The 15,633-nt window shown below is 34.8% G+C and overlaps 1 protein-coding gene across 1 annotated transcript; it reads right to left on the bottom strand.

Moving 5' to 3' along the window:
• Positions 1-660: 660 nt before the first annotated feature.
• LOC100242149 (uncharacterized) lies at positions 661-9,905 on the bottom strand. The gene is made up of 10 exons (XM_002285773.5): positions 9,520-9,905; positions 9,124-9,428; positions 8,505-8,643; positions 5,673-5,794; positions 5,316-5,519; positions 4,707-4,766; positions 3,650-3,788; positions 2,729-2,847; positions 1,839-2,060; positions 661-1,062 (listed from the first exon to the last, which is right to left on the bottom strand). Exons 1-10 carry the CDS (start codon positions 9,728-9,730, stop codon positions 868-870), a joined length of 1,716 nt encoding a protein of 571 aa, XP_002285809.1. The 5' UTR covers positions 9,731-9,905; the 3' UTR covers positions 661-867.
• Positions 9,906-15,633: the final 5,728 nt, after the last annotated feature.

The raw sequence follows: 15,633 nt of genomic DNA, 5'->3' as shown, positions 1-15,633 counted from the left end.
GATATGATACGATTCGATTCTCGCTCTCCACTCTCCAATGGCTTCAAATAGTGTAATGCCAAGTAGCTAACTTCAATAATCTACAGCTATCTATACAAATCATTATTATTAAATAATCTGATAATAGAGAGAGAGAGAGAGAGAGAGAGAGACCCAATATCGAGAGTGAGATGGAGATGGAGATAAAATGCCTTACACGTCAACAGCTTAAGGCACTCCTTTTGTTTTGAGAGGGAGGGTATGTAAAATTTTCTTTTTGTTTCTATTCTGCTTTTATTAACACCAATATGTCAAGTGGTTGAGGCACCTGAGGACGAAAGAGGATTCTTACATTTTAGGAACGATGCCAAGCCCTGGTCATTCAGTGGGTGGGGTACCAACTGAATCTATGTAACTCACCTCTAACTGGCACTCAAATCTTCTAGTCAGTACCATTTCCACTCCTGAATACAAGAATATGGCAATGACTTACAGAGCAGCCGGATTGATGGATACGGCACTATTAGTTGTGGGGGGCAAGAAAAACCAGTTGAAAAGCTCAGTGCAACCATGCAACAGAAACTTGCCATACACTATTCGATTAGACAGTTTTTTACTGCATTTAAGTTCATCATACATCTAGAGTTTACATGGAAGAACAGATGCCAAAGACGCTTCATCTGGAAAAGAAATTCTCCTGTATCAATATTTTGTCAACATGGTTTTAAATCTACATAAATCAGGGGCTTTGCTTTGAGCAGGAAAAAAAGGGTCTGCGGGAGAAAGTCATACTGCCAAAATCAACCCTCGAAAGTAATATACAGACAGGATCTTGCAATTTATATAAAATAATTGACTAAGTGTCGTGCACAAATTGTCAATCAATGTCTACTTACCAATACAGAACTTGCCAAAGATGTTGGTCAAAACTTCTTCAGAGATATCTTCTCCACTTATCTGGCCAAGGGCCAATGCGGCTTCCCTCAAATCAATTGTCCAGAAGTCAAGAGGCATTTCCTCCTCTATAGAGGATATCAACCTTGCAAGAGCTTCCTTGGTCCGAACAAGTTGTTCACATTGTCTCTGATAATTCATCAATAAATTACACATAAATCAATCCAATCAAACCTCGAACCATTCTAATTATTTTAAGTTCATTTTTTCCAAACAATCAGATCATTTTGTTCAAAAATATTATTACAAACTGGATACATGTTAGAGCAGGATACATTGCCTCATGCAAGATTTTGGTGAATGCGACTCCTTAGCATGATGTATTTCGTGTACTGATGTATATTCCCCCTAACATGAACCATATCATGGCCTTCTAACCCATGCACATCCAGAACATCACTTTGGAGAATACCTCCTTGACTGGACTCAATATTAGGGTGCAGCTTAGGGGTCCAGATGTAGTTGAGGACCCAAACATTAAGGTGCAGCTTAGGTGGCCTAGATCTAGTTGAGGACCCAAACGTGATGCTTGATATTCCCAAACATATATTAATGATATGAGCAATCTGGTATTTAAGTTGATAGTATGCTATGCCAGCATCATTTTGATCATGGTACAAACTTATATCTTTTTTTTTTTTGATAAGTAAAGAGAAGTATTGTATCTTGGAAGGCTCATTCAGATGGTTTAACATCTGTAGTATGTCATTTGAGTCCCTTAAAAATACATTGTATGCAATCTACTCACGGAATTAAATTTCTTAGAAGCTTATCAACCGGAAGTTTTGACAGAAAACCCCACAGTAATGAATAGACTTGATAATGCAGGGAGTCATGGCCATTGGGAGAAGGAAACAGTTGGACTGGAAAAAAAAAGTCTCAATTCACATTCATGGGAAGTATACCTGGTTTACAGTCCATCTGCGCCCCCCTGCAGGAATCTTGTTGAGACCAACAATCTCTATTATTGCTGACTCCAAGTCTGATATTCCTTGGCCGGTGACTGCACAAGTGAAAATGTGCTTACTGAAAGAGTTTCCCTCCATAAACAATTCGGTGCATGCAGATGGAGCACAATCTATTTTGTTGACTACAAGGATCACTGGAGTAGAAGATTCAACGAATTTCTGTATTGCCAAAAAACCGAAAGAAATTGTAAGCTCCCACAGACAGTTTAATTTGTCCTTTAATAGAATCGCAAAATTAAGCTATGGAGGAAAACAATAATGACGACATGCCTGTAAATGAATGTTGATGTTACTAATTGTGTGGGATCAATTTGTTGATACCAACCTATCATCTAAGGTTGGGGTGGTATTGATAGAATGACCTCTTTTGGTCCAAAACAAACATTTCATTGTCATGAAAAAGTACAAAGAATGATGAGAAATCTTCCTCCAAAACCATCCAATAAATCTAATAAAAACTTAAAAACTTCCATGTGTGACCTTTGTTCACTAAGAGCATTCTATGAATCTTTTAAATCCTTCTGTAACCTGAGTCCGATTTGGTCTAGAAAGTGAACTAGTATAACCCAAAAAACACATGGAAATTTGGTCTAGAAATTCTTTTCAAGATTCTGATGTATTAGCTATAAAAATATACATGATATATATAACACACATGCAAGCGCGCACAAACACAGATAGAGGGAGAGGAAAGCAAACCATCACAAAGCAATAAGTTCATAAGCAAAATAAACTTAATTCTTATAAAAAAAAAGAACAAGAAAAAAAGAAAAATGAAACTTAGGTATTAAAGTTGAGAGAGAGAGAAAATGGATAGCTTGTGAAACCTTATTGGATATAATCCTGTTAAAAAGTTTGGTATCTTGTGATGTCCACCCGTCTAATGCACTTATCGTCATGATAATGACATCTGCACTGATAGCAACTGCTTCGGATCTCTCTACACCTGTTAAAGAATTATCAAAGAAATCAAGAGACATCATTGATATAGCAAGATAAACTAACAGGTAATGAATCCTAGTACATATACAAACATAATCAATGCATTTTACACTCAACATAATTATCAGCTTGTGATCATACTTTCAGAATGCTTGATTATCAGTCTATTAGCTTTGTGATTGGAAATCAAACAAGTTATATGCACAGGATACCACATAGTTAGCTAACTAGGCAAGAAGTAGCCAATTGACCTAGGTGTGGGTAAGTTAATAGATGGTGACTGGGCCGCATCTATATCACTTTTATCTAAGGGATAGGAAAGCAGGAAGAATGTTATTACGATACATCTTCATAAAATCATTAGCTTTTATTTTTAGTTTCCATTATTTGCATGTGTTAAAAGATTTCAAACAAAAAGGCCAAACTTGGAATATCCATGGGAGTTATTTCACCAAGGCATGCTTTGATAACAATCTATTTAATCTAGGGTTTTATATGAAACTTTGCATCAATTTTAATCCTGATAGTTTCAAAACAAATTCAAGTTTTCCAAATGCTGCAATTGTACAAACAAGAAATAAATTGTCAATTTGTTCAGATGTTCAATGGAGTGGATTAATCTATTTTAGTTTCAGATAACATGTAAACAAACATTGGTAACTTAAATATGGAGACATATAAATTCTCTCAAATCCTAATCAAAAACAGAAAATTTTAATTACAATAACTTGGTTTCTCAACTCCCTTTCAGAATATCAACTTAAAGAGTTATAGGTGTTAATTTTTTGCAGAAAGGATAGCCTTACCAATCTTCTCCACAATGTCATCTGTTTCCCTAATACCTGCTGTATCAAGGAGGGTGACAGGGATGCCATGAATGGAAACACTGGCTTCCACCACATCCCGTGTGGTTCCAGCTATCTCTGTAACTATTGCTCTCTCACTCTGCACGCTACAAAGAAAATATTGTGTTCAATATGATGTCATGGTACAAATCATAATGCGACAAGGGCAAGCCTGCAACTTAGGTAGGTTGGGCCAGGTTATAGGTCAACTCCAAATTCAAATTGCTCTGGTCAATCATGATTAGGCAGGTTGGCAAATGCTAGAAAGATCACAATTAATATTAAATTAAATCAAACATCCTAATATTTGCAATATTTTAAAAAAATGAACTATTTCAAAGTATAATGATATAAAGATAACAGTAAAAACAATTTATGCTAAATTAAAAACATCCAACAATTATTTTCTCCTAAAATGCCATAGATCAAGAAAAGATATGATATGCAAAACCGCTTTCATGATATTGAGGTAACAAAACCCCAATCAGGTACATTTTGGGACAGGTTTCCTAGTTAGAGATGCCTATTAATTAACAATCCAATCCCCATACACATCATTATTGGCCCCTAGTCAATTTTAATTGAAGGAAGATCTAGCAGAATCAGGTACTAGATTTTCCCTTTCTAAAAACAATTTTAGTTTTCATGACAAATCTACTTACGAGTTATGACATATGAATTGCCTTATACAATGATATAATGACTTATGCTAGCATAAGAGCTGTAATTCTGTATGGTGGTTTGGTGGACAAGGTTCTACAAAAGTCGTGTATCTGATGCTGACATAACATGGAATTTGCATCAATACACAGAGCAACTTATTAACTCCAGCACAGCACTCTTGTGCATTAACATTTTTTCTAGGAGTGCACAATTAAAATGAATACTCAAAGTTGGAGATATTATAATTTTAAAATTTTCCAATACATAGCCAATGATGCATTATAACTCCTCAAGTTATCAAGCAAGCATGAACAGTATAAAAATAAGCACCAAAAAATAACTCGTTACAACATACTTTGCTCCATGCATTAAGAAGGCTGGACTTCCCAACATTTGGACGACCAATAATTGCTATCTGCAAATGAAAAGAACCCACTTAGTTCATATTTGCACTATACAGGAAGCAGGATGTTACCGACATAACCACATTGGCAGTTCAAATAGCATATATGAAATGATACCAATTGAAAAGATATTTCCATCTATATGGGTTGAACTTGGAAATACAAAATCTACCAGAAGATACAATAGAAAATACCTGCCATGTCTAAGGTTTTGAAGTTCAAACCCAATCAGCACATTCATATTTATTCAGGAGACTATGTAGCAGTTTTAGCACATTTATAGAAATAGGACTCTAAGGAGGGATGTCATGGCTGTGATGGTCGAGGAAAGGTTATAGAAGGAACTAAGTGAATCATTATTACTGGGCCCCATAAGAGAAATTTTGTTGAACAAGCCTCCAAGATTAAAAAGTTGAATAACAAAACATGAATCGCACCACATAAGAGTGAGGGAGTCAATGCAGTGCATAGAATCAGCTTCTTCCTAGAGAATGTGATGAATGAAGAAATTAACATCTTTTACACATGCAAGGAAGAGTATTACATAATCTCTTTACCACCTGTAGTCCAGATTGCAGTAGCTGGTCATAATTGGCAGTCTCCAATGCATTCTCCACATCTTGTGACATGGAATGTATTTTATCCATAATGAGATTCAAGTCCAATGGTGGCATCTCGTCATCAAAATCTAATCGAGCTTCAATTTCAGTAAGCAACTCGATGCACTGTATTCTAAGTGATCTAACCAAAGATGAGAAACCTCCCTGTCATAGAAATTGTGTTATCCATGGCTGTTTATCCTACTACAAGGTACAACATACATAGTTAAAATAACAACAGGTGTTCAGAGGTCTATGGTTAGTTCAAGAAATAAAGCACTTAGCAGCATAAATTAGATTCCAGGAAAGAATACATACCTGAATTCCTGCAAGTGCTGCATCTGCAGCAGCAATGGACTTGGCTGAAATTAGTTTTCCCACATTTTCAGCTTGGGAGAGATCTAATCGACCATTAAGAAAAGCACGAAGGGTGAACTCGCCTGGAAAAAAGATAAAACAAAGGTGATTCAACATAAACATCTATATCAGACTAAGTATTAGATAACATTTTATACACTTACAAAAGGCAACTTCATTATTTCAGGTATTAGACATTCTTGTATACGCATTCCTTATCTTTCAGCTGGTTCTAAGAATTATCTGCATGCTTAAGACTCATCATATGACCAATATCATAAATCGTACGAAAAATCCACAAATATGCATAAAATTTGACAACCTTGAGTTCACAAAGACAAATTACATACGAGAACCATAGTATTGACCCATCATAGGCTCTCAAAATACTCAATAAAGTGCAACAATGTACTCAAGATGTATAGAAAGGATGCCAAGTGGCAAGCAAAAAAGAAAAAAAAAAAGAAAAAAAAGAAGGGGCAACAAAAAACCAAAAGCCCCCCTTACATAGCCCCCCAACAAATCTATAAAATCTATCATGGACATAGAATCCCCATCTAGATACCTCCTAACTTGCAACAAAGGATTACAAAAAACATGGATTTGAGCGCCTGGTCTGACTTTGCTTTGAAGTGATCTCCAATTTCTCCCCTTCCATAATGACAAAAACACACACAAAGGGACCACCATCAAAACCTTCTTCGGTTTTTTCCCCATAAAAGCACCATGGCACCCTAAGAAAGTTTCTCTAATCAAATAAGGCACACTTAAGCAATCCTGAATGAGGAAAACACCAATCGCCACTTAGGCTTACATCCTGACATTCAACAGGCGTCAGGCCCAAGCAGCCTCCCTAATCACTTTGTAAAATGAGGTCTCTTCTTTTATAACACAAAGAAAGGCCTTCTTATTTTGTCCCACACAGCCAGCCACTCCAGAAACAGATTGGGCCCCCAACTGTTGATAACTCTTCACACCCTCCAACCAACCTACTAAAACTTACCGCCCACCCCACTTTCCTTTCCCTTGTTTGCACAGTGAGCCATGGGCTTGTGTGTCACATTTAAACCAAGTTTCTCAGATTCTTCCTGAAGCATTTCAGCAACCTTTTTAGATTTCTTTTCCTCAGCTTGGGACATGTCCACAACTCTCCTTTTCACTGGCATCTTCCTTTCCCCCACTTACTCTCTAGAGTGTAGCTCATGTACCCCATCTTCCCAAACATTCATGCCCCTGCTGCCTACTTTGAAAACAACCTTTGACAACCATGGTGGAATTTCCCAACACAGCTAGACAGCAAATAGAAAAATCTCACCACCAACTACATTGCACCCAGAACTTTCCTCCCATCAGACTTCACCAAAGATCCTTTCCCATTGAAGATTCTGCCTCAAAGCAGTGTCCTCATCCACAACCACAGAGCATCTCTCACTCTTCTAAATAGCTCTCTGTTCCACAGATGCACAGGTAGCCCCAGTAATCTCAACCAAACTTCTTTCACATAAAACCCTGATTGGAAGCACCCCACCTTTAGGGCCCATCTATCCAAAGACAACACTTTGCCTTTAAAGCGTCATGGCACTCTTCTAAGAGTCATCTCTAAATCAAGGACCTCTCCAAATTCAAATAAGATGAGGACACCCCTATGCGAAGATCGGCACACATCCACTCTCTAGTTGCCAATTTTGGAAGGCCCACATACTAATGCAGATAACCCTAAAGCTTAGTTAGAGAATTCCCCCCATCTACCCACTATGTAACACCACATGGACTCCACTCTCTGATTCACCTCTTTCTCACCTAGCTGAATCCACACTCCATGCCTTCTTCTCCACCACTTTTGAGGATCCCTTCTCATATGAATAAGCCTTCCCATCATAGCTGGGGAGCCTCCTAAAAAATTAAATATATAAATAAAGGTCACTCATCTAGGAAGGATAGAATACCCCCAAGCTATGAAGCTTCTTGGCAGGAGTAATACACCCTCCTTTAAATTCCCATTTGGGAACACCAACAAAAATCTTTTTGCTTTCCCAGTGTACAGGGTACATTGGAGAAAGCATCCTGCACCATTACCTCACAACTCTAGACAGTACACCCTTCCCCCTTCCATCCAAACTTTGCAGAAAGGTTCTTCAACTTTGTTATTGCAATAAACTTCCATAACTTCTAACAGTCAAGAGAGAACCTCTCCTTATCCAGCAGGAGAAGTCTCTACCTCTTTCCAAAACCCTACCTTCCACCTGTCCATTGAACTTTTCTACAAAAATCTCAAAAAACTTGGTTTCCAGTCCAAACCAGGCCTTTCCACCCATAATTGGCGATGGAATTTCAAGATCCTAAGAAATCCTACCATAAGATCCTAAAAAATCAAGTTCCCATATAGATGTTTACCCAATACTGATGCTTAGAACTTAATCTTGTGTAAAATTTTCCAGTCATGATCTTAAATCTTACTTCAAATCTTCTCATAATGATGGTACTCTCTCATTGAAGTTTGAACTTCTCACAAAATTTTAACTGTGGATATTCCATTTTCCCTACGATTAGTCTCTTCTCTAGAAGGTAAAGAAATAGCAAAATCTCATAATTTACGATCAATTCATTCAATATTTCCTTTTTTAGAGGACAAATTCCCACATTTAAAGTATATGTCAGATATACTAATACCCCACCCCATCCATCTGGAAATCTTGGTTCAAGCCCTTCGTTACTAGGTGAAAGATGCCTCTTCTTTGCATTTTGAATACAAAAACTAATTCTGTTACTAGAAGATACTATAAAAAAGCTAACCTGGTTCTGCAAGCCTTGCCCCAGATTCCAAGCAAGCTCTCAACACACGGCGTAAACACACTTCACTGCCATGACACTGAAGCTCAACCACATCTTCACGAGTGTAGGATCTTGGGGCCAACATTGGTATGGCTAGAACCTAGGAAAGGAAGAGATTCACAAACACCCATTAAATACGCATACATGCCCTTCCTCAAATTATAAACAGAAGTACTAGATATGGACCAACTTTATTTCATAGTTTAAAGAAACTCTATAATCAGATGCATTTTGCCCACGGGAGACTTGATCAATAAGAAGCATCAAACTGAAATTCCAGAGTGAGAATAACACCGACAAAACCAGTAGAACCAAAACCTAGAAAAGGAACAGAAAAATGAAATCCCCACTTCTCTTAATTACAGAACAAAGAACGAGTTTAGAGCTTATGCAAAATATCCAAGAAAATACATTTTGACCATTGCCCATTTGGAGCTCAAACAATTAGAAACCTAAACTATAATTTCAAAATCAGAATGAACCCCCATTAGAATAAAATTAACCCCAAGTCTTTTGCTTTGCATTCAGTTCAAAAAATGACAATTATCAGAACAATGGTGGAAATTGAAATTGGTTATACCTCGTCCACCACATTCCCGTGGTGGTCCAAAACGACACCGTACTCCACCACATGACTGGTGGGCCGCCACGAACCCGAACCCGAACCCAAAGTCTTGCCTTTGTTCCTCCGAGCGGGACGGAATACACGGGCAACGATGGCCACTGCTTCTGGTCCCGATAACCGGACAATTCCCACGGCACTAGGAGGACCCCCCAATGAAGTCACAATGGCTGCAATTGTGGTCGTGCTAGTGCCCTCAATATGCTCCTGATTAACGGAACGCGACCCCAACCGCTCATCTTTCTTCAGAACCAGCGTAGTATCTGCAATGATAATTTAAACAAGTCAAGATAGGGCTCCGCCTGTGTAGGTATGAATTAAAGGTACAGCGAGAGGGAGCGGCTACCAACTTACCATTGGGGGTGAGGTGGAGATGGGGTACTAGGGTTTTGGAGTGAGTGTGGTAGGGTTTAAGAGAGGGAGGGAAGAAGGAATATAGTTTTTGAAAAGTAGGGATGGAAAAGAGCGGTTGTAAAGAGGATCTTGTGGTTGGTGATGATGAGGAGAGCCTTGGAGACATGTGGAGATGACTGATGAGATGCCGGATTGCTGGAAGATGCCCCATTTTTGCCTTAATTCATACTCTCACATCTATATTTATAATTTATGTGAAGATGAAAGCATATCTTGGGTGACTCAGTCTCACAGGATTATGTGTGTGGAAGTTACAAAAAGCGAACATAATTTGGAAGACAAAACGCAAATCTTTTGTTAGTCGCGTGGCGTTCATTGCTGTCCAAGATATTAAAGTCCCATTTGGTAACGATACTAGAAATCACTTTTAATACTTAAAAATTTTCATTATTTAAATATTAAAACTTGTTATAAAATTATAAAGTGGAAGGAGAAGAAAATAAAAAAGAGAAATTAGAATGTAAGAAGAGAATAGAATGCACGGAAAAACTCACTTGAATTTCATTAGGGATCCTTCCCTTTTATAGGGAGTTACAATAGATATTTATGGATGATCATCTACAAGTTACCATAGTGGTACAAAATCTCATATTTTATAACACTCCCCTTTGGATGATCATAAGAATATGCCTCATTAAAACCTTACTAAGAAAAACCCCATGGGAAAAAACGAAAAAAGAGTACAATATTCTTTTGGATTACTTACAACTGTCTCGTTAAAAACCTTACCAGTAAAACCCAATGGGACAAAAACTGGATGAAGGAAAAAAGAGTGCAGCATATTCATATTATCAATCTCCCCCTCATGTAAACATGATCATGATTTCTTCAACATTTCAAATGCTAAATTATTGCATGATCGAATCTACTGAATATCGATCTCACATTTCTTTCGGAGATCATGAGTATAAAAGAATTTAGGGAAATATGCTTAGTTTTGTCACCTTTTATGAATCCTCATTTAATTTGCGCAATACAAACAACATTATCTTCATGTAACTTGGTTGCATTGCCTTTGATGGAAGGTAGTCCACATGTTTCTTGAATATGTTGGATCATTGACCTTAGCCATACACATTCATGACTTGCTTCATGAATTGCAAGAATTTATTTATATGAATCTGAAAGATATTCTGCATCTGCATATCCAAGCAATTGTTGCTTTGATTCCCTTGAATAAAATAAACTCATATCAGTAGTTCCGTGAAAATAATGCAATATATGTTTGATACTATTCCAATATCTTCAAGTTGGAGTGGAACTATATCTTGCTAATAAATTGACAAAAAAAGTAATGTTTGGACGTATACAATTGGCAAGATATATGAATGCACCAATAGCACTAAGATATGGTACATCATGACCAAGTAATTCTTTATCATTTTTCACAATGACAAAATGGGTCATTTTTCACATTAAGTGATTGAACAACCATTGAAGAACTTAAAGGATGAACTTTATCCATATAAAAATGTTTCAAAACTTTCTTAATATATGTTGATTGATGTACTAAAACTTCATTTGGAAAATGCTCGATCTGTAGGCCGAGACAAAATTTTGTTTTTCCAAGATCTTTCATCTCAAATTCCTTCTTAAAGTAATTTGTTGTTCTTGTGAGCTCTTCAGGAGTTCTAACAAGATTTAAGTCATCAACATACACTACAATAATTGCAAATTCGGTTTCTGATTTCTTAATGAAAATGCATGGGCATATAGGGTTATTCATATACCCTTCTTTTAGCAAGTATTCGCTAAGGCGATTGTACCACATGCGTCCAAATTGCTTGTATCCATACAAGGATTGTTGTAACTTGATTAAGTACATGCTACGAGGCTTTGTACTATTTGCTTTAAGCAATTTAAATCCTTCAAGGATTTTCATATATATATCATTATACATGGATCCATATAAATATATTGTAATAACATTCATGAGACACATATCTAGTCCTTTTGGGACTGCCAAGCTAATTAAGAAATTATATGTGATTGCGCCCATGACGGGAGAGAATGTTTCCTCATAGTCAATACCAGGTTTCTACAAGAAAACTTGTACTACTAATCACACTTTATATTTTATGATCTCATTATTCTCATTTATTTTTCGTACAAATACCCATTTGTACTCAACAGGCTTTACATCTTTAGGTGTTTAAACTACAGGTCCAAAAACTTCTCATTTTGTTAATGAGTTTAACTTTGTCTGTATAACTTCTTTCCATTTGGCCAATCATTTATATGTTGGCATTCTTCCACATTTCGTGGTTCAGGATCTTCATCATTCCTTATGGAGGCCACTTGGGAAGTGAAAATAATATTATTTTGATCCCATTTTTCTCTCATGTATACATAACTTATTGAGATCTCACAATTTTCAGGTACCTATGCATTTTCAGGGGCTTTTTGTTTAATATGTGCCTCTTCAGGGGCTTCTTGCTTAATATGTGCCTCTTCAAGGGCTTTTTGTTTAATATGTGCCTCTTCAGGGCTTTCTGCATTATTTGTGCCTCTTTTAGGGCTATAGATTTATCAATTTTAAACTGATCAATCATTTTGATGACCTTTTTTAAAGTGCCAAGTTTTTCTTGGGTTCTCCTCTTCTGGGGAGTTACATCCTTTGAGCCGACAGGTCTACCACGCTTCAGGCGTATCTTAGATTTATTTGTTAACTGTCCTATAGGGACATCAATCCATGCTGGAGTATTTGCAGCTCGGATATATGACTTTGTCACTTTCTTTGTATGAATGCATCTTGTAGTTGATTTGCAAGATTTTGCAAATGAATGATCCTTTGAACTTCTAGTTCACATTGATTTGTATGAGGATCAAGATGAGTCAAAGTCAATCCATTCCAAATAATTTCACATTGTTCTTCTGGAACTGGCTCTTCTCCCCCTAACGACGAGAAAATTGTCTCATTAAAATGATAATTTGCACAACATGTCATTCTACCTTTTAAGTGTATAGGTAGACTAGTCACTAATTAAAAACTTCTGGTTTTGTAATGTACATCCATATGACCCTTTACCTCAGGGAACCAAGTTGGTCTTAAAAGATTCTTCTGGATCTATCATCATATAAAGTGTCATTCACATAGAATCAAATACTACTAGTGACATAGTATAAACTCTTCTGGAGCCTTTAATTTGGTTTCTATCACTTAATATAGTATTGACATTGTTTGTCATCAATGTTGTGCAATTAATGAGACAAGGGTTTCATCAAAGTAACAAGTTATAAAACATTGTCATAAAGACTTTGTCTTTACAGAATTGAATAAATATTATCATAAAGAAAGAGTTAAAATCAATGGAAAAATATTAGTCATCGATGATGACTTAACTTAATAACTTGCGTAAAAGCAATGAGAGCTTATACAACACAATAAAACAAATATGAAAAGATAATTTAAAGTTATATATTTCTTAAATAATCTCACATTTGATTTTATAAGTGTGGAGCAATTTATACATGAAATAACAAGGAAATATTTCAATAACCAAACTAATTGTAGTGATAGACCAATAATTTTATTCAGAATATTATTATGATCTAAATTAATGTGCAAAAATTAATTCATAAATCAAAATTTCAAGAGAACATATCATGATTTAAAACATCTTGTTGTCTCAAAACTTTAATTGAAATACTATAAATCCATCTAAACATATATGTAAAGATATAACATAATATATTGAGAACAATAGTTGAACCTATTGTAATTTCAAAATTATTTTTGATAATGAAATTATTGCATTAATAAAAATACCATATGTGGCAACATGCAATAATATATGTAAATTTTTCTACTAATGACAGTATAACTTCTAATAATAGAAGTTTATAAAAACTATCAAACACTTACCTACTTATATAACTTGATATACAAAAAAATTAATCCTTTGATAATATGTAGATATTATCTATATGCTTGTTATTATAGCTTCAGACTATAATATATTTCATTATAACTTTTGGTTATATAAATTTCATAAAGTTGTACAAAATTGTTAGTTAACAATTTCGTTCTCTATAGCTTCTAGCTATAAGAAAGTACATATTAACAACTTTGGCATAACCTTTGATTAGCACAAAGAATATTAATTTTCTTACTTTCATAACTTCGGGTTATGAATAATAATATTTATATAACTTCTGGTTATATAATAAAATTAAAAAAATTATATATCTTCTAGGTACAAAGTTGTTCATTTCAACTTCATTTTCTTTTATTGATGTTTGGTAAAGGTCGACCAAATGTTTGGGCGTACGACAGGTACGCGACCAATGCCCCTTCATACCACATCTATAACACTTATTCTCATGGTTCTTAGGAGGTTTGTCTTGTAAACACTTCCCATTTTCTTGTTTTACCTCAATATTATTCCACTTCTAGTGGTGCAATAAAACTTTCATTTTATGAGAATTTGGTAAATCATTTATATAAGAACCATGGTATCAGGGATTTCTTCCACGACCATGACCATGTCCTCGTCATCGTCCACGAGTTTGGGACAATATTGCATTCGCTTCAGGGAATGATTCAAATCTAGTTAGACGAGACTAGTGATTTCTCATCAAAAGCTCATTTTTGTTAAACCTTCATGGAGATGATGATAAAGGAAAATCAGTGTTTTTGCACAATCCTGCAAGGATGCATGATTTCCTTATTTGATCATAGCTCCAAGATTCATTAACAATTTTGTTTTAAATAACTTCTGGTTATACAAGAGAATTAGAAATTGTATGCATGACTTTTGGTTATGAAACAATTGTTAATAAAAATTATTTTCCATAATTCCTGTTGTGAAAAATAAATGAGTGCGAAATAAAAATTAAATCCAATATTTTTCATAACTTTGAGTTATGATTATTTTGTTAAAACAAGAAAATATTCAAATTTGTACATAGCTTCAGGTTATGAACTATTTATGTATAACTTCTAGTTTCACAATAAAATTAAAAGAAATTAAAGAAATTAAAAGTTAATATCTTTCATAGCTTCAAACCATGATTATTTTGTCAAAACAAGAAAATATTTAAATTTGTACATAACTTAGGCTATGAACTGTTTTTTATATAAATTTGTATATAGCTTCAAGTTATGAACTATTCATTGGGTAGATTTGAGCATAGCTTCGGGTTATGAACTTTCATTATGTAGATTTGTACATAATTTCAGGTTATGAACATTTATTTATTTATTTATTTTATAGCTCCTGACTATAATATTGTTTGGTATAACTTCTAGTTATACCGTATAATTAAAAATAAATAATTAAGGATCATATACATAAGTTCTGGTCATGTATTTGTAATTTTATAATTTTTCCTATAACTTTTGGTTATACGGATTGCACATATTTTTCATAATTTCTGGTTATGAATTTACCTTATAATTTATAATTTATGATTATAAGGATTGTACATATTTTTCATGATTATTGGTTATGAATTTACCCCATAATTTATGATTTATGATTATAGGGATTGTACATATTTTTCATAACTTCTGGTTATGAATTTACCATATAATTTATAATTATAGGGATTGTACATATTTTTCATAACTTCTGGTTATGAATTTACCTTATAATTTATAATTTATGATTATAGGGATTGTACATATTTTTCATAACTTCTGGTTATGAATGTACTATATAATTTATAATTTACCCCATAACTTCTAGTTATAGGGATTATACATATTTATGTATTCAAATAAAATATATGAAAATAGAGATCAAAAGGTAATAAAATAGAAAATCATGATATAAGTTTATCACATACCTTTATGTGAGAAAGAAGAGATAAAGTTTCTTTGAATAGAGAAAAATCTCTATATTTCTTTTGTAGAGACTATTTGTACTGATAATGTGTTATAAAATTATAAAGTAGAAGGAGAAGAAAATAAGAAAGAGAAATTAGAATGTAGGAAGAGAATAGAATGCACGGGAAAACTCACTTGAATTTCATTAGGGATTTCTCCCTTTTATAGGGAGTTATAAGAGATATTTATGGATGATCATCCACAAGTTATCATAGTGGTACAGA

This window comes from Vitis vinifera, chromosome 18 (assembly GCF_030704535.1).
Source record: "Vitis vinifera cultivar Pinot Noir 40024 chromosome 18, ASM3070453v1".
Classification (NCBI taxonomy): Eukaryota; Viridiplantae; Streptophyta; class Magnoliopsida; order Vitales; family Vitaceae; genus Vitis; species Vitis vinifera.
The sequence above is the reverse complement of the archived record's forward strand: the minus strand, read 5'-3'. Positions and strand labels throughout refer to the sequence as shown.

Coding starts and splice junctions, on each gene's coding strand:
- LOC100242149 (XM_002285773.5), bottom strand. CDS start 9,730: ATGGGGCATCTTCCAGCAATCCGGCATCTCATCAGTCATCTCCACATG. Junction 8,644..9,123: donor ACGGGAATGTGGTGGACGAG/GTATAACCAATT, acceptor TTCCTTTCCTAG/GTTCTAGCCATACCAATGTT. Junction 3,789..4,706: donor TTCTTAATGCATGGAGCAAA/GTATGTTGTAAC, acceptor TGTAGCGTGCAG/AGTGAGAGAGCAATAGTTAC.